This window comes from Cyclopterus lumpus, chromosome 5 (genome assembly GCF_009769545.1).
Source record: "Cyclopterus lumpus isolate fCycLum1 chromosome 5, fCycLum1.pri, whole genome shotgun sequence".
In the NCBI taxonomy this organism is placed as follows: Eukaryota; Metazoa; Chordata; class Actinopteri; order Perciformes; family Cyclopteridae; genus Cyclopterus; species Cyclopterus lumpus.
In genome coordinates this window covers 22,534,026-22,554,135 of record NC_046970.1, presented here as the reverse complement: position 1 = coordinate 22,554,135, position 20,110 = coordinate 22,534,026, and the positions used below count along the sequence as shown (strand labels likewise).

The 20,110-nt window shown below is 41.0% G+C and overlaps 2 protein-coding genes and 1 non-coding gene across 3 annotated transcripts; all 3 read left to right on the top strand.

Annotated features, from left to right (window-relative positions):
• The first annotated feature begins 6,479 nt into the window (after nucleotides 1-6,479).
• Nucleotides 6,480-7,608, top strand: LOC117731088 (guanylin-like). Its single transcript, XM_034533238.1, has 3 exons — nucleotides 6,480-6,608; nucleotides 6,795-6,987; nucleotides 7,097-7,608. Exons 1-3 carry the CDS (start codon nucleotides 6,534-6,536, stop codon nucleotides 7,153-7,155), a joined length of 327 nt encoding a protein of 108 aa, XP_034389129.1. The 5' UTR covers nucleotides 6,480-6,533; the 3' UTR covers nucleotides 7,156-7,608.
• Nucleotides 7,609-10,204: 2,596 nt separating this feature from the next.
• On the top strand, nucleotides 10,205-11,743 carry LOC117731311 (guanylin-like). Its single transcript, XM_034533579.1, has 3 exons — nucleotides 10,205-10,314; nucleotides 10,663-10,864; nucleotides 11,602-11,743. The coding sequence occupies exons 1-3, from the start codon at nucleotides 10,249-10,251 to the stop codon at nucleotides 11,670-11,672; spliced, it is 339 nt and encodes a 112-aa protein (XP_034389470.1). The 5' UTR covers nucleotides 10,205-10,248; the 3' UTR covers nucleotides 11,673-11,743.
• A 1,086-nt stretch (nucleotides 11,744-12,829) lies between these two features.
• On the top strand, nucleotides 12,830-12,901 carry trnap-agg. Its single transcript has one exon. It is a non-coding gene; the product is annotated as a tRNA-Pro (tRNA).
• Nucleotides 12,902-20,110: the final 7,209 nt, after the last annotated feature.

Sequence of the window (20,110 nt, the reverse complement as noted above, 5' to 3'; positions counted from 1 at the left end):
TGTATATCCACCTCATTAAGTGTGACCTCATTCAGCCAGAGAAGGTTCGTGACAGTAAGGACTGAAAACGACATCATGCAGTATGTTCATTTAAACAGCTTATTAAATAGCTTATGTACATAAAACTTACAGCTTCATTAAACTAATTAGAAAAGAATGAGACTTTATTTATTCTTCTCTTTCTCGTCCTTGATCTTCTTCCCTTTTTTCCCTAAAATAATCTGCAGCTGAGACAGACGTTTTAAATCTCTCTCTTATCTCACGATCAGACTCCACCACATATTTCAGATCCATCGCGCTCTCTCCAAAAATGTCAATACGTCGAACAGCGTGAGACTGATCATTAGTGGTGAAGACCGTCCATAACAAGATACACTTCTTTACGCCGTGACCAGAGTGTAAAGTAATGTGGATGTGGACTGCGGGTCGTAAAAAAAAAAAAAAAAAAAAAATCTAGAAATGTTTATTTGTTGATACAAATGTATGCAGCAACGTTTAAAAAAAAATAACTTTTTATATGAGAAATCATTGTTTGTGTATTTCTTAAATCCCTGGAAATCCCCAACGTATATTTGCCTCTATAAGTGTTGTGCTGTCGGGTGACGCCCACCCGGCAATATTCTTTGCCCTGTATCGGCCAATGTACTCCCAACAAAACATGATAACGGGTGTAAATAAAAGGAAACCCCACATTCATTTACAACAAGGTGATAAGCAGTGAACCACAACACAGAACACTACCAGACGTGCGTTCATGTTGCAACAGCATATCATAGCAGTTCCTTGCTGTCGTTTCCCAGCAGCCACATGTACGTGTCATAGCAGGGGAAACACAGGTTAATTGATTAGGTTAATTAACAACATTAATTACGAGTATGTGCCTTTTCGGTCGTCCGAGGCCCTGGCGGTATGCATGCTAGCTGTGACACACACCATTGAATGGGACCATAAGTAATTTAGTTCATTACATGTGTTGCGTGCTCCGATATGTCAAGAATGGCACGCTGTGAAAAGGTTCTATTGAGCTCAGCTGTCGACTGGAGTGTTATTCACATCACATGTTGTGCAGACCGGCTCCTAATTAAAGAATTGACAGCAGCTTGGTGGGGGGGGGGGGGGGGGGCTGATTGCTTTCTGAATCCTTGATGCAGACCTCATTTCAGCAGATAGCGGCGAGCAGCTGGAAGCGCGGGGTCTTAAGCCCCCTTCGGAGATTTCTTTGCCGTCTTTTGCTTTTTCTAATTGAGGGGCATTTTCGAAACGATATCCACCTGCAGGTTATATTTATACACATTTCCTTGTTTTAATCATAGAGGAGGCAATTTAATCATAATCAGAGGGGCATTTTTTTCCATTGTGAAAGCACTACTTATACTTCTGTGTTAAGTGTGGTTGGTCCTCTGGCTTTTTTCCCCAATCAGCTCAATTCCGGGAGACTCAACACCACTCCAAGAACAATAGGATAATAGGTTGTAGTTTGTTTTTATTGTTGAACTAGTCACAAAAAAAACATTCTGACATTTCAAGCCAAAAGATTAAATGCACTTAATTTGCCTTTTTCAAGTGTTTTGACCTTTCAGTGTGTCGTTGCCGTTTGGGAACCTCATTATCTCTTTATTGGCCGAGCTATTACATAACATGTTTGACACGGATGATTTGCTCAGTTTACAGCTTTCGACGTGACAGCGAAGTGTCTGTTTTACAAACCTAAAGGCTCAGATAAGGAGAGGTCCCAATCAGTCGTGTCCCTGTTTAATTTCATATAACTCACTTTTATGTGCTTGACATTTAGTGATTTCAAAGGGTCATGCAATGACTCAGGATTCATTTTGTATCTCCTAAACGTCTACGTTTTCCATATAAAAGGACAGTTCCACATTTTAGAACGTACGCTTTGTTTGCTTAGGTTAGTTAGGTGAGAAAATAAATACAACTCATGTCAGTACAATTTAATATAAAACTACAGAGAAAATAAATACCACTCATGTCAGTACAATTTAATATAGAACTACAACCAGCAGCTAGTTAGCTTAGCATAAAGGCTATATGAAACAGCTAGTCTCTCTGCCCAAAGGTAACAAAATATGGCGACAAGCCCCTCAAACACTCGTCCATGTTGTATGTGACGTTTTTTTTTTAACATTTTCCAGTTTCCAGTCTTTATGCTAAGCTAAGCTAACCAGTTGCTGTCTGCAGCTTCATATTTACCCTACAGACATTACTGAGGTATTGATCTTCTCACCTAATACTCGGAAAGAAAGTTCCAATAATGTCAAATTAAAGCTTATTCATGTCTGAGTTTACCTTGTGGTTTGCACATAATAACCACAGGATAATAACTGGAGTTACATGGCACATTTGACAATTATTGACATAAGTAAACATTTTATTTATATATATATATATATATATATATATATATATATATATATATATATATATATATATATATATACACAGTGCACAAAAGAAGCACGCTGAGGATACTGAACCTAATGGCGGTTTACAGTCCTGCAATAGGTGTCTTATCAGTTTTAAAATAATCTACTTAATCACTGAGAGCAGGCAATTACTGCACAAACATTGGCCACTGTGTCTTCCAGCATGACTGTAATAAGTGATGAGAGTAAAATGAAAACAATGAGCCAACAAAGAGGTTGATTATATGTCAAATGAGTAATGCTTCAGTCACTCCCACTATGATTGCCAGATGTCTGCTTTTATCCTACTGGGAGTGAGGCGGCTCATATCTGGATCGGTCGTAACGGAAGTGTTACTCACACCATGTTCTGACTTCCTGTAGAGTGGCACCACGGATCTGATGGCGAGGGGCCAAAAGTATTTAAACACGAGGAGCTGCATTTGATGTCATGAGTTTGGACACTGCTTTTAAAGTTTTAGGTTTTGTTCATCGCATGTCAATCATCGGGTGAGAGAGGTCTGACAAAGGAAGGCGAAGGCATATATATATATGTTTGGGGTTTGTGGTGTGGCCAGCGGATAGCCGGTCCAAGAGTCATTTCCTGTGTGCTACTTGAGATGCTACTTTGAGACGTGAGACTGGAGTTTAGTGACAACCCTCATTTTAGACCAATGAACAGCTAACTGGTGGACAGACGATAGCTGGTGGGCTCCCAGATGGCATTAAGGCCGATGCGTCTCTTTGGTCTCTACACACGGACTGTTTACCTGCATCAAACAACAACGGACCACAAACGGGTTGTGACACCTAAATCTTGTCTCGATGCCGACTCGATTCTATGCACGTGAATTAAAAATCTGTTTTTATAGAGCTTCATCACATGCATTTAACATATAATAAATCAATCAAATGAATAACGTTGACACGTTCGGATGAGGTGAAAACTCAGTGCAGGTGTTTCTCTGTTAGATATCATTCTCATCAGTGAAAATCAATTCGGATGAAATCTTCTACAGCGGAAGGTTAAGAAAATCAACACACTTTCACTTTAATTCTTCTACTGACAAAGGCCTATTGTGTTTCAAGTGATGAACCTCAGATTCCGTCTGCCTTGCCCCTTTTGTTTGGGAATGGACTTCTTCACAAAGAATAAAGCATCAAAGAATTAGGTCACCTCAGCTCTACGGAAGGCTTTTGGTGTCTTTCAGCTTTCTCCAGGAAAAAAAGCTCTTCTTCCAGGAGTTTGTTAAAAAAAAAAAGGCAAAAACCGAGCTTTAAAAGACATTGAATACTGGAGCTGCATTAACCAAGTGGCCAGAAAACATGATTTTAAAAAGAAGCCTTGTGTGTGCTGGATGCGTAAGGCAACAGTTTGCCAACACTTCAACACGTTTAAAAAGGTGCCAGTGTGTCAACGTTGTGTTCAGAGCGTGTTTCGTTGGTTCCCCGAGTGGCCGAAGAACATCAAATAAATCCGATCTAAAAAAATCAATATCGTTTTTATTCTCAGGGGGTCACAGGTTCACGCTCCGCTAAAGACATGAAGAGCGTCCTGAGGGAGAAACACTCGACTATAAGATGCCTATATGGTTAGAGGAGGTTAGATAAACACTCTATTCACACTCCGGCTGATGATTTACTGCCTTCCAGACCTAGATGGGCGTCATCCGTCTTATAGCTGTCTGAATTAAAGCCTTTTTTTCCCACGACTCTGAGACTATTTTTCACTCTCTTTGGTTCAACAAAGCAACTTTTTGACAAGCGCATAGACGAAACGATGACTTGGAAATCAACGCGGCGCTCGAATTATGAAGTCGATTAGCACAAATGCATCCGCGGCCTCTACGAGGACGTCGGTGTGAACGCCCCCGGGTTTTTTCGGAGAGCAGCGAAATGTCAAAAAAATCCGTCATCCGCAAAAACATTCACGCAAATATGAATATTTCAACAAACTTTAAATTATTAAAGTGGGTTTTCACCTCACCCTGCTTTTCTTCCACGTCACGCTGTACCACCCACACGTTTCCGGCCGTGGCAACCTTTTGGCCCGATTTTGGCCCGATTCATCAGACAGCCTTACCTATCTGATGATTATTGGTTATTGATTAACAATGCAATCTCAGTGTCATGCACCACTCCCACCCCGTCTGCATGGACTGTATGAGTGCAACGGATGATGAGTAATGCAGACAACACTGCCTTTATTTTAGTCTCTCATTATTTATTGATCCATATCTCTACCTGCTAATCCTGGGCGGGGTCACCAGGGGCTGTAGCCTATCCCGTCACAGGGCTAGCGGTGTCTGTCACGGGGGCAGAATGTAGACAGAATACCGCACACACACACACACACACACACACAACTTGCATTCTTTCTAAACTGTAGTCCGCAAACCATAACGTCACGCCTGACGACGTTCACTTCCTTTATAGAGCCAATGATGTAGTGTGTGTGTGTGTGTGTGTGTATTTGTTAGTAATTATTCACTTTGTTTGTGGTCACTGTCGTTATTAGTAATAAAGTAAATTACTTTTAATTTTGTCAAATCTGCTTTGTAAACAAATCATGACATGAGAAAGGGCTTGAAATAGAAAATGTTACACTCATCAACAAGACGAGATAAATTAATAATAGAGGTTTTGTTGTGCATACATTATTCATAAAAACAATTAGCAATTAATTGAATACTTGTTGGCAGAATAATTCATAGTTTAGGTTTCTTCAGAGGAACTGTTGATAGTTCAAAAGATGACCTCGTAAATTGCAATTTCACAGATTAGCAAATAAATAATAGTTTAGTCACTGTTATATCTGAGAGAAATTAAAAGTTTGATGATTGCTGCTGAGCTGTAATGTGACACACATAGAAATATAGATAGATACACCCTTCATGCTCTGAAGCAGAAATGTGTTCGAGGAGCTCATTAAAAAGCTCACTCGTTGTGTACGTGGGAGAGCACATCGGTCCATTAATAAGCCGAGTCATTTGCTGACCCCGAGAGGCATTACTGCAGGGTCATAGTTTTGATTTATGCTGCGTTATCGACCTCATAACTGAAGCTTTGTTTTAGGACAACTCTTAAGCATCGAGGGAAATGCATGTTCTGGTATTTGTGTTGCCTTTTCTGTCTAGATGGCCTAAAAGCATTAGGATAGCAACATCATACCTTACATGTGTCACCAATTATTAATTCAGATCTGGACGGACTTGAGGGCTTAATAAATAAATGAACAACATTAGGTTTTCTGCAGCAGAAGCAGAAATAGCTGTGGACTCATCTGCCAGTTTTCAGTAAATAATGAGCGCTCTGCAGGCCACTCACAAGGGAGGAAATTTTATCAGCATATATATTTAATGGTTTCAGTCTAGTTAGATGCAGTTGGGTGAGTTTTTCCTGAACTCAGAATATAAGTTAGGTAAAACTGCAGATATTTTCTTTATTATATTTACTGCAATCCACATCTGCATTATTGTTATTAAAACAACATCTGAAAAGAACTTAAATTAGCAAAAACTTAATTTGCAAATGTTTTTTTACGAATCTTAATATTACTTCTTTTATTAATTAGGCATTTGTTTTTCTTTATCTATCCTCCTGTCAAGTATGACTACTGATATCTAATGACGAATGTCTTCATAAGCCATTTTTGGCTTCTTATCTCTAATGCACAATGTTCAAACTCGTTTAAAAATGTTTAAAAAGTAGTGTAATTATCCACAGGTGTGTCAGACATAAAACACAGACGTGAGTAACAGGACTTTCTAACAATGGGTGGGTGTGGCTTCGTCGTCAATGGAGCAAAAATGATAACTGTTTAACCGACCGGTGTTGTGGTCAATTCTGCAAACTCAAAGAGGTCCATAAAATATAATCCGATGAGTTCCAAAGACGGATTTATGAATTTCCCTTTACAGCCCTGTCGAAACACGCCTTAACCCCGTGAGAAAAACTTTGCTCCCATTTGGTCACATGACTGCATGGCGGGGGGAAGGGGAGGGGCTGGACCGTTTAAAAAGGGGAAGCGAGCGGACGGAGGGAAAGCACACCGAGCCGAGCACCTGCTGAGCAACACCCACGAGACGAGACCGACCCGCCGTCCGCCGTCACCATGAAGGCCGCCCTCGCCACCATCGCCGTCCTCGTCCTGGCTCTCGGCTGCACCGCCCAGGCCGTGCAGGTCGAAGTAAGTGTTGTCATTTCTGTGCAGTAGTCACAGTACAGAATACAAAGCGCACTGAAGCGGTGCAACAACAACAACAACAACAAAAAACGGGGCCTTTTTCTTTTTTTTCGGTTTTAAATTGCAGCTTCTTTTAATACCAACATCTGCCTCTCTTTTTTTTCCTTCTTCTTCTTCTTCTTCTTCAAGGAGAACGGATTGTCTTTCTCTCTGGAAGCCGTCAAGAGGCTCCAGGAGCTGTCGGAGAGCAGCCTTGCGACAGGACAACAAAGCCCACGCCTCAAGGCGAGCTCGGCGTCCCTCTGTGACGACCCCATGCTCCCGCAGGAGCTGCTGCCCCTCTGTAGGCAGAGGGGAGCCTCGGCGTCCCTCGCCAGACTAGGTGAGACCATTACATATGGAACAAGTCTCCGTGGTGGAGTTTTTTAAGTCCTCAGCGAAGTCACAGGCGATTCAACAGAGTCTTTCTGTTTCCTTTGTCTTTATTTCAGCTATCGTTCCCATGGATGTCTGCGAGATCTGCGCCTTCGCCGCCTGCACCGGCTGCTGAACCCAAACGCAGCCAGCCAGAAACATCTCGCCCAGCTTAAGACTTGTGATTCTTCTCCTCCCACTCAAAACTATATATCAGGGAATTGTACTCAAAATGTTTGCCAGCGATGTTGAGATGACGACTTTTACGTTCCCTGAAAACAGAGGTCTTTGACTCTGACCCATTTTGGGGCACCTTTATACATTTTAAAGTTGCCGTTAGACATAAAATTACCCCGAAAAAGAAAATCAGATAAACCGGAGGTATGTTTTTTTGGTAATGTTACGGTTCTGTATGATGACAGTTCTTCATCGTACATTTTATTTTTTGGAATTGACCCCCGTTTGTTACATTTCTATCTTGCCAAGCTTTGTACTGTATACATATTTAAAAGAGAAGTTTCTTTTTTCCTTATGTTTCTTTCTTTTTTATTAACATTGTTTTGAATAAAAAGCTTTCATTGATATACAATCTGTGCGTTGTGCTGTTTTCCTGCATATTCAAACACTCTATTACAATTATTATTACTATTAGCATTTCATTCCCATTTGTGGGGAAAAAAAAAAACGTTTTGTTTTTAAATATATACTTAAAGTTAATATTGTTAATTGTTTTGGCAATCGGGAGCTAAAACGAACCCAAGCCGACAGACACGAGGTCACAACCATCTCACTTTATAGCTTATAATGTTAATTTTAACACCTCCAGCAGACGCAGATAAACATTAGTCGAGTTCGTGGGAACCCGTGAGATTATGTAGTCAATATTTACTGACCTTTTTACCTCTGTTTTGGTCTCCTCCTGGAAAACGTGCACCAGATGCTCAACTTTCTTCATCGACCAGCCTTTTCTTTCTGTTGTTTGCTGCGACAGTCGGCAGATATATATATATATATATATATATATATATATATATATATATATATATATATATATATATAGTTTGTTTTCAAGATATTTAAATGCGTTGTGTTCATTTGCATTCATATCCATATATGTCCTAGTTCTGAATTAATAATAAGTAAGGAAGGAAGGAAGGAAGCCAGGAAAGGAAGCAATGAAGGAAGGAAGGAAGAAAGGAAGGATGCCAGGCAAGGAAGGCCAAACACCACGGGGGGTAACGGGAGTACGTTACAATTACATTCAATTAAACAATTAAATAAAGGGAGTCAGTATCTCTCCTCCACATTTATATAATCGTGGCAGTAAAAAAGAAGGATTTAAAATATAATGTTGACATGTAGGATGGAGATGGAAATTGTGTCTATATATATATATATATATATGAACAGGTAAATTAATTGATACAATGTAGAGGAAAAAACAGACGGAAAGTGTGGTATAATAACAGAGGCAGCTTCCCTGAGCTGTTTTTCTCTCAGTTCTGGATGATGGTGATGTCATATTTTCCACATATTGCTGCTGCCTCCGAGTCTCTCTGCACTTATTCTGATTACGGGTGCTAATAATACTCCTCTCTCTGGTGGAGCTGTGTGGCTTCTCGTGTCTGAGCAACATAATAACCGCAGGAACTATTTATCTCCACAAAGCCTTGTTGACCATGTCTGTCATCCGACCACTGAGGCTCACACATGCCAGTGAGTGCTTGATGCTGCTGGAGCACAAAGCCTGTACTTCGGTATTTTAGTTGCAGCACTGTCTCATTGAAGTTTTATCCCTGTAAAAATAAAGGTTAAATAAATAGATTAAAAGATAACAAACAAGTAAGGAACCCCCTCGCATGGGATTTAATGATAACCTCAGATTGAGTTGTTTGACCACTTTTTATTGCGCAGATTTACTCAGCCTTCAACCCTGTTTGCTGCACACTTGAAACAAATGTTTATCTAAAAGCATCAGTGAGCTTCAAATAATATTCCAGGCGCATCCAATTAAAACAAAGCTAACCTTTTATCATTCGTTATGAAGATATCCTGTGCAGATTGTCTTTCACCTTGTTACATCAGAAGCAAACATCTACTGCTACTTTTAAAGGGGATTATTTCACCACTTCATACTTCATAAACCACAGTCGATCTTTTCATGATTATCACACAAACTTGAACATACTTATCTTTTTCGCCGTGGAACTTCTCAAACATATGAACTAAAAGCTTCCCTGCGATGATGTATTTAAATATCCCCCTGGACCTTCATAAGAGTTATAAACTGCATAATCAATAGAAATATTTGAGTCTATTGATTTCTATTGATTTTTTTTTTTTAATTAACAGCCATTGTTTGTGTGTGACGGTGAAGCGCATTTCTTTATCATATACAGAGTATTGTGATGCAAAATGTCAGTTTGGCCCAAAATACGAACGAAGCAAAAGTCTGTTTGTTTGATTTCCTCTTCTTTTTTTTTTGCGACTCTGATGTGACTTCTGAAAGTGTGTCTTGAGTTCACAGAGTGAGGATGCAGACCGCGACTCACAATGACGCCACACGAGCCGACTCTTATCCGACTTTTGCTAAAGAGACGCTCCCTTTTCACCAAAGTTTGACCAAAAGCATCGAAACTCCTAAATTCATTCATTTACATTCATTTTTTTTTTTTAAATTAGGAGACTTCGTGTCTTTTGAATTGGTTGACGGCTGACTGTTTGAGGTGTATAACAATGTTTGCATTAAGGTGTGTGACCCAAACACATAGAATTGCCTTTGTGTGTCTCCAAAGCGTCCAGATCTTCAAATCTCACAGGCCGTGCAAACAAGCGACCTGTATGGACCAGCTCTGAACGTATACGGCCGCTCCCTTATCAGACAGCTCTGTGACTAATATCTGTGGGAGAGAAACGCGGGGTGGGATTTATTATGTGGCACCCAAAGTCAATAGCGAAATGTGGCACTTAGATAGTGGTTATATAAATACATTTAGAGGATCGTTATAAACAAAACAAAAAAAGAGGATCCAAAGCGTTTCCAGTGTGCAAACCTTTGGTTTCACACCCCCCTGCCTTCACTCTCCTCCCCCTGTCAGTTGTCTGCGTTAGTAAATCACTCGCTAATCTGTCCAGACACCTTTTATAAGAGGCAGAGCCGATGCACATGCAGACCACAGAAGGAAGAACTCTCCGGCTCTCCTGAGAAAGCGTCTCGCGTCACCTGAAAATGAGAGTGCTCGTCCTCGTCGCGGCGCTGTGTGTGTGCAGGGGAGCTCTAGGTGTGCAGGTTAAAGTGAGTATCACCGGTTCCTGGAAAGTACTGTCTTCCTTTATTTTAGAAATACTAGTAATTGACACCAAGGGGACTTTTTGTTGTTGTTGTTGGGAACATGTTGTCGGATCTGAGGCTGTGTTTTACCTTCTAACTTAAAAACAAAATGCATTTCAGCACCAACATTTCCGTCCAGTCACGTTTTCTCTGACTATCCAGTCTCTACAGTGCACCTCTTTCCATTCCCACCACACACACACACACACACACACACACACACACACACACACTCTCTCTCTCTCTCTCAGCTGCACCTCCTGCAGGGTCATTCTCCTCCCTCACAGGTGTCCTTGTTCCACACCGCGCCAGGTTGGAGACGGCAGCTTCCCCTTGGAGGCAGTGAAGCAGCTGAAGGAGCTGATGGATTTGGATGTCCGCGTCAGCCCTCACCTCGCCGGGGCGAGCGTCGCCACCGCCGCCGCCGCCGCCGCGTGCACCAACCCCGTCCTGCCGCAGGTGTTTCGGCCGGTGTGTCGAGGGAAAGGAGCGGCCGTCGTTTTCTCCAAACTGGGTGAGACTGAGCAAAGTTAAACCAACAAACAACGCGTTGAAACGTCTGTTGGGATTCACTCTGGCACCAACACATTGTGGCCTTGTATTACAATGTCTACTTCTATTGTGTTGAAAACAACAACAACAACAACAACAACAACAACAACAACAACAACAACAACAACAACTGTGGCAATCAGCCCCAAGGCCATCGGTTCCCAAGGGCTATTATCAATCCTATTGACGGAACATCTCACAAAGTTCATTGATTGGTTTATTTGTTATAGATTTTGGAAACCATTGACAGAGAGGGATAAGCTTGTTCAGTGACCCCAAGCATCAAACCAGTTTTTACCAGCAGGAAGTTCGGTCACATGACTAACGACGGACGAGACGGAACGACACCGCTGACCTTTAGTGTCACATGGGACACTGGCAGCGGCCTCATGTTTGTTCGTCCCTGTTTACACATGGCGTCGTGCACATCCGGCAATCGATGCGTCATAAAGTGGCTCTTGTAATGATGATGCCCCGTCGAGTGGCCTATGATAGGCTGTTCAAATAGTCTTTAGGGGCCATTAAAGCTCGTTAGACACAGACATTAGACCCTTGTTGCTGCATCGAGACGGATACGGATCCTATTATCAATATTGATAATGTCATTGAACTTAGAAAGTTGGTACAAACAATATCTTTTAAGTCAGATGAATATTTCTTGTTTGTATTCTCTTTTCTTTTTTTTTTTGCACTTTCCAGTGTCGATCATCACGTCCATTGATCCTTGTGAAATATGTGCCAACCCCTCCTGCTTCGGGTGTCTGAAGTGAGGTCGCCATCTGCTGGACGCAAAACATCGGTCTGAGAGCCTGAGGGGTCGCCGGCGTCCCTGGTGTTTAAAGTCCTGTCGCCCAGCAACCTTAATGCTCAGTGGCCCAAGCACTCTTTTATAGATCCATTAAACAGTTTTTCACCATTTCTTTTTAAATACATTTTGCTAAATTATTCGGTCTTCTACATAGTACCTTGTCGGTAGAGTTTCAAAGCAAAAGTTCTGTATAGAGCAGCTAATTTATGGAACAGCAATCGGGAAAGTGCACGACTGACATCCACGTGCACGACTGACATCCACGTGCATGACGTCCGTGACCTGCTTTCTAACCCCTGTGCTTCACAGCCATCATGGTCATGCTCATCACTCATTACAGGAACTCCTATTTACAACCACTCAAAGCTGCCCTGCTGCCTGCATTCTGTTTATCTGCATCCACTGATCTATAAACACTAAAATGTTAGTTTTTTTTATTATTATTACTATTACTATTATTAATAATAAATATATCATTACAAGTCATTACTATTAAAAACTTGATTAAATTAATGTCAACATGACTGGTTGCTCGATACCCTTTTCTTTTCCTTTTTTTGCACCGTGGGAAAAAGATCAATGGAAGAAGATTAATGGATCAATCAATACACTGAAGGGATCAACCTAAAAAAACACTGTGTTTAATAATGGCTGACTGATTCCCCTCTATAATGTGAATAAAAATAAAAATATTATATAAAAATAATGACAATCCACGTACGGAAGGAGACCAATAAAAAATAATCCTTGCACGAAAAGAACAAAACAGAATAAGCACAATAAAAAAAAGTATAATAATGAAACAATTCTTTGTTTGAAAAAAAAAAAAAAGGATGAAAACGAAGGCGGAAGTATCTAGGAGTGACACCTCTTGCCTCGGCCGCTTCTCCGCAGCGCATGTCGACCCCTGGCGGTTGTTAAACGACGCGAATGGACTCTTCCAACTCTCACGAGCCTTTCTTTCTGTCGCGAGCCTCATTTTTTCCTGCCTCGTGGACAGTCGCGGTCTGACTTGAATAACTTGAAAAACTTGAAACTAGAAATGTGAAGACAAAACAATCCTCTACGCTCTCTCGTTCGTGTGGACAACATGGCAACACGAGGACGTAGGCACCACACGGCTCGTTGGTCTAGGGGTATGATTCTCGCTTAGGGTGCGAGAGGTCCCGGGTTCAAATCCCGGACGAGCCCTCAGCTTTTTTTTTGTAAGAAATAGAAAATAGTGTCAGTGGAGTCTAGAGTTGAGGATGGCTTGCGTAAAAATAATAGCAATTATTTTATTTTATGTTGCACCTTTTTATACTCAAAATGCAGCTAAACGAACTACGACTATAAATGAAAGAAAAATATTGAACTTTAAAAATACATACAAAAAGGTATACATAAATACAAACAATAAACAAATGACGCAGGTTCTGATATTAGATTATTCATTGAGTCTTTTATCAAGCAAAACTGCAAAACGTTCGCTGTTTCCAGCCTCTCAAAATAAGTGGATTTCCACATTTCTGACATTTTATATAATAAATGATTAAGCAGTAGATTGAAAAAAATACTCAACAGATATGTTATTAATGAAAGTAATTGTTTGTTGCTGCCCTAAAAAGGACAAATAAGTATATGTAAAGTACTAAAACAGTATATTTTTCATACTTTCAGAGGAAATATTAAAATATTGTACTATATATACATTTATTTGACAGCTATATATACAAATCACATGATCTGCCTTTAAAATATAATGCATTGTCACAGATTGCATTAACCAGCTCTATATACATCTGTTAAAATAAGTCACCTTTACCTGCCTGAATAAATAATGCAATCGTATAACATGTACAATGATATAACGCTGTGAGAGCTGTCTGATAATCCTTCCGTACTTCTGTCCATTGTTCTCGTTGCTCTCAATTCCCACCAGAGGGCAGACTTCACCAAACCTTCTTTTCTCCATTCAGCAGACTTCATGGCTCATCTGCAGCACGTGCAGCCTCTGCACAAATCTAATATCTTCATGCAATGTACGAAAAAGCACCTTGTTGACCTCCACAACATATATTACAACATAATACACAATTACAACACAATTATTACTGTCATTATCTGTGTTTATTGTGCTTCTCCGGACTGTGTCTTGGCTTGACGAGCGTACAGCTTGACACGGCATACTTGCAAAGTTCAAGATAACCCCCGTTTGCTGTCCTCCCTTTTCCAAGGGCCCTTGAGAAATAGTGAAAATCCCTCTCTGGACGGGTGTTTTATTTAAACATTATGGGAAAAACATCCATCATTTGGTTATTCGACTGATGACAGTCCATGTTAGGGCCAACAAGCATTTACGGACAACCACAATCAAGTGGAAGATTTAGTGTTCCCCCTCTTTCACTTAACGGTGCACGTCTTTGGACTGTGAGAGATCAAGTCGACACAGAGAGGCCCCGGCGAGGTTCAAAGCCACAGACTTTATGTGGTAAGGTTACAAGGGAGGAAAAAAAACCAAGTGAAAACATCTGCGTGGCGACTTTGAAGTCTTTTGAGATTTTACGCAGGCATTTCAGTTTGTAGTTGTCCAACAGGAAGCACACCGTTTCTACTCGTAACGTGCAGCTTTTGAATATTACAGTATTCTACCAATACTTCCATTGATGAATCGGATGAGAGATACTTTGGCTGTATTATTAAAGAGCTAAAGTGAAGGAAAAAAAGACAGCTCTCAAATTGCATACATCGATATCACCTGTTAAAACCCATTTATTGCATTTAATTACATTCTGGGTTTTAAATCAAACAGTTTCTGAAATTCAAACTTAATTAATAACAAAAGAATAATTGCAAATTACTTTTTAAAAAAAAGAAAGAAAATGGAACACCCCTTACGGGCTATGGAGGTACTATAACTATAACTAATCGCACCGTGATGATGTGTTTGAATTAAAAAAATTAAATCTGCACGTTTTGGGATTGCTTGTGACAGACGGCGCTCCGTTGATAGCGCCACCGCCAACCACCGGCCCCGCCCACACCGACATGCGCAGGGAGCATTAAACTAAGCCTTATTCCTAAGAATTTGTATATCGAAGAGTTTTAGTAATCGAGTTACTTGAAGAATTGTTTCAGCCCCGACGGTCTCTCTTCAAAATAAACGTCAAACATCGGCTGACTTATACATCAAAGGTATTTGGTTAAGGAAGAAATCGTGTAAGTAAGTTTGCTACGTAAAAATAACTAAACTTGTCGTGTATCTGTAGCGTTAGTTACGTACATAAAGTACGTGAAACAAGGTCAAATAACGTTGACTGTCTCGTCACGCGGGACATGAACAGCTGTCTCCTGGGTGAAAGTCCTGTGTTTGTGCGTCTCGATGTTTCTTCGTGCGAATGTCATCCCAGGTTTCTTTTTGCCAATAACGATAATAGTGATGATTGGTTCTCCAGCCGGGAAAGTGACTCCCGAATCCGGCTACAAAAGTGAACGGACCGCTGCATGCTTGTTTATTCAACGTTAAAACATGCCGAACACCTCACGCATGCAAATTGGAAGGCACTACTGCCAAGTGTGAAGTAAATCGGAAGGACAGTACAGACAAGTAGCGACAAGTTCCAAATTCCAAACCTCAAAGACAGAGTAAATCAGTGGCCCCTTTGTTCTGTGGCAGCGTACCTCCCTCTTAAATGATTCATCCAAATGAAAGTTGTGCAGCGAAACCACCCGACGCAGTCTGGAGGAGGACGTGTGTGTGCTGAATAGCAATCAGAGCTGTCTGTCTGGTCGTTTGGTATGTGTTGGAAAAGCTAACTGGCGTGAAGGTTGTTTATTTGTGCGAGAGAGCATCAGCAAAAAACCTTCAGAACAGACTTTTGTTCCCAAGCTTCAACAAAAAAAACCAGTACAGACATCTCTTCCTTTGATGTACTTGATGTGATGCTACAGCGAAAAGATACAAATACAATGTTTGTTTTCTTTAACCAAATTCTTTTTTTTTTTGTATCTGTGAATTACACAAAACCAGCTTATAGCACTTTGTAATGTTGTTCCCAGCTTGAATAAAAAGACGCACACATGCTAGCAGCTAGCTCCTCCTTGCTTTGGAGACACATGCTCGATTGAATTCACATTTTCTTTCCAGTTCATCCACACAACGTGTCGGGTCAACCGGCGGGACGGACAAACGTTATTGACGTGAGCGACCGCTCCGGGTCCACGGACACCGGAAACCACCCACATGCTCCCCGGTGCAAACAGTCGCACCGCTTTCCTGCAGAGTTCTCAATGAGCCAATATTTGCTTCTCAGAACAGGATGTGGCTCAGAAGACATCTGAGATGACAAAAGAACACAGAGAGAGAGAGAGAGAGAGAGAGAGAGAGAGAGAGAGAGAGAGAGAGAGAGAGAGAGAGAGAGAGATGTTTTGTGTCCAGTAAGAAAAATAAATCTTTCCCATTTCTCTTTATTTATCTATTTTCTTCTTTTGTAAGCCCACATTTCCGAGATGGAGTAACACAATCACGGCTGCTTTTCAGCAGACGCGCTGGTCTCACTGTCGTTTTTGTCACCACAAAAACATTTTGAATGTCACCAACACAAATGTCTATTTGGGAACCAAAAATGATGACAGAAAACAAATTAAAGCCATCAGGGGAGCAAGACAACGTAAAGCCCTTAAATGGGCTGTTTTAATGCCATTCGGTTTTTTTTTATATTAGTTGTAAATTGGCATCATTACAAGTATGCGGAAAAAGCAAATTGGGCACCAGAACCTCAACCAAAAACGAAAATAGAATCAAGTTTATTTTTCTTTCTCCATATTTACTGTCATTATAGCTCTGTGTTTTTGTTTCTGTTCCCCTGCCCTCTGTTTGAAGAGTCAATACTGTAAAGCCAGATGAACTGGAGGTCTTTAAGCAGCATGCGATTATCTTCTGATTGGAAACACGTTTTGTAACCGATACTTTGAGTTACTAAATGTTCTGTATTCGACATTCACAGCGATAATGCAGCAGCAGCTATATAACAACTTTATACTACACACACTTGTTCCTTTTGTGTGTGTGTGTGTGTGTGTGTGTGTGTGTGTGTGTGTGTTGTAATCCGAGCTTCTCTGTGCTTTGTTTACATAGCTGGACCAGCCGCGCATGAATGCTCAGGTAATCACGATTAGCTGCGAGGCGCTCGGCCCGGCGCCATGTTGAGAGCCATTCGGAGACAATAAGCACCTTTTAAACTACTTTCAAAACGCACTCTGGCTTCGACGAAGTCCAACGAGATGAAGACAAAGACACATTAGTTTGTAGGAACTGGAGTTAATGAGAGACACACAACAACAAAAAACTACTTTTGCAGTGTCCCCAAAAGAAAAGAAAAAAAGAAATTTTTACTCTGCAGAAAAATCGATTGATTCAGTCGGTTTCATGGGAAGAATGCGTGCGTAATAATTAACCCTCAAGGTTTCTTTTAGGAATGAGTGGATCGCAACAGTCACTCATTACTTGACTCAAAGGGTCCTCTGTTTCTGCAGGATCGCAGGGAGCCGCTCAACAAACACGAAAACAAGCTACCCGCTCTCCCGAAGAACTGGACCGTCTGTTAATTGACTTGCAACGATGGCAAATGCCCCCCAAAAAATATTGTCTTTTAATTGGAGGCATTCTCAACAGTAGCAGCTTGTGGGGGAATGATTTCGGGTTCAGAAATCAGGTTAATTGGATATTAACCGTACGCTGCGAGTAATTCTCTCCTGCGATCACCGGATGAATGAAGCGGTTCAAAGTATGAAGCTCGGCAACAAATCTGAAAAGGCTCGCGATGGGCATTCTGACACGTGTGATTACTCAAGAGGAAAACAGAGATCTCGAGAGGGAGGGCTCGCATGATTGCTTTTCTGGCCCCGCCTGTCTCTTGGGACTCTTTTTTTTTTTTATCAGTGCACATTGGACGGATCGATGTGGAGTCCTGATGAACAACACTTCGTTCTGTGCCCACCTCGCTGGATCCAGGCAAACGGACGGAAAAATGTTTTTTTTTTTCAAAAATAACAAAGATGCTGCCCTGTTGTTGTGGCTTATCTTCTCTCCAAATAAAACCCCCCAAAAAAACCCATAAGGATACAGTAAAGATGGATGAGACCAAAAGGTCACTTCATCTTCACCGGATAAAACCACTAAGCCACAATATATATATATATATATATATATATATATATATATATATATATATATATATATATATATACGATACGTTCACTCGATTGTTTCTCGGCCACAGAAAGAGCTGAAGGACAAACGTGAGAGCGATGTTATTGACGACGGGCATTTGCGTATCCGCCGCCTGTTCGATCCTGTAGGTTATCAGGATGGTGGAAAAACACATATCAGCCCATCTAAACGGTGGAGACGGTGACTGTAGATTAGGATTAAGTGACTGCTGTTATTTACTGCTATTCATCGTCCAGTTGCGTCGTCCGTAACGCAAGCGAACAACACACATCCGGTCCTCATTGCTAAATGAAGTTGTTTTGTCGGGGGCCATTTTTTTTTTTTTTAAGTGCTCTTCTCCATTAGGTTCTCTTTAAAGCCAAAATGAGTGGGAGAAAAGATTGTCCAAATCTCAAAAATCCATCCATCCTTCCTTCCAATCATAATTTCCGCAAAAAAAAAAAATTGAACAAAAATACTAAAACTATCTTATTTTCAGGCGACGACAGCCCGACCTTCAACCGTGTGCTTGGGACAAGTTCGCCAACACATTCCTCAAGTGACATTCAGGGCCAGAAGGCAATCACTTCTTAACTTGAAATGGAAGACCCGTAACTATATCTCTCATTTTCTTTCTTTTGACTGGAACTCTCTCGAACAATAATTCAAAAAGGTTATGACAAGAATATATCCCCTGCAATGCACTGTGACTTTAAGTTACACCTCCATTCCTTTTATTGTTGGGTTAATCGGCATTTACTGTAACGCAGAAACGCGATTTTCATGATTTCATAGTTTTGCATCAAAGTTGAGAGAATTCATTGTCAATGGATCCTGGTCCTGCCTCCTGCCTCCTGCCTCCTGCCTCCTGCCTCCTGCCTCCTGCTGAAGCCCACCTTTCTCTATTTCCTTTTGTATGAATTCATCCACAATTAATGCACATGACTAACTTTACCCCTTTTTCCGGTTTCTTTGTGCTTTCTCTCCTCAAAGGTTCACATGGATCGTGGTTTTATCTGGATCCTGGTCCTACATGACACCTACTGCTATTATCATTGTTTTTTGCATCGCAATCAGTATTGCCAACACCATTACTGCATTTATTATCATTATCATTCTGCTATATCTACTGTTGCTGTTATTTCTGTTATATGCATTGATTAAATGACATGGTTTTATTGTTCATTCTGTACTCTATGACATCTAATGTACTTCTGTCTCTACAGAGTTTCCCAATGCCTGCGAGTTGTAAACATGGCAATCCTTCCCGCGCCCTCCGATAAGACGTGTAAGCAGCAATAACTGCTGCAGGCTGATGGTGACTTAAAGGACGTTTCATTGTGGGTCATGCTCTATACAGCTTTGCACCCTCCACCTCCATTGTGGAGATTGGGAGAAAACGGACTCGGCCAAAAACAACTTATATTGGGGCGAGCAGCACAAACTTTCCAAGTGAATTGTTAAAAAGTAAAAAGTAAACACAGAGAAGGAGCAACAGCGAAAAAGGGATTTAGCATTCGGACGGACTGCGTATAGGAAACTTCTTTCTGGACGAAGACCAACAATGGCTCTCTTTTCATAACACATGGGCTAAAATATGTGAGGACCTCCATAATGCACAGTTTCCGCCCTCCCACCAAGTAGTATATGTTGTGTGAACAGAACCTGCCTAATAGCATTGTTGAGTATGGAGAAGTTGTTTCTTCCCAAGCAAAAGTTATACACACACATTCTTTTAGTGGCCCCTCTCAGTCCCTGCTATCAAGTAGTCGGGCGCATGATCTGGGATTTTCAGACCGCCTTCTTTATCTACCAAACGTTATCTATAATGCATATATGCTGACCTGACCTGCTGTCATTATGGTACTAAATAAAATACCTGATGGCCCGGGCATACATTGTGCATTATGAACGTTTATCGCACTCTAACATTCGCTGGGAAAGAAGAAAACTCCATATGCACCCAAGGTCAAAACTCCATCTGGGTAGAGGGCTGAAAAGATCCGAAAAGCTAATCAACCGTACAAAAAAAAAAATCTACTGCCGCTGTCAAGGGGCAAAGGAAAACGTCAAAAAGCAGAGGACGTATATATTTCTTCACTTCCAGATGTTTGATTATTTTATTTATTTACGCCGACAAACCAAATAATTGTGACTTTGTGCCCTCCGATACATATCAGATCCCTAAAACACTCGCGTCTCTAATTTTA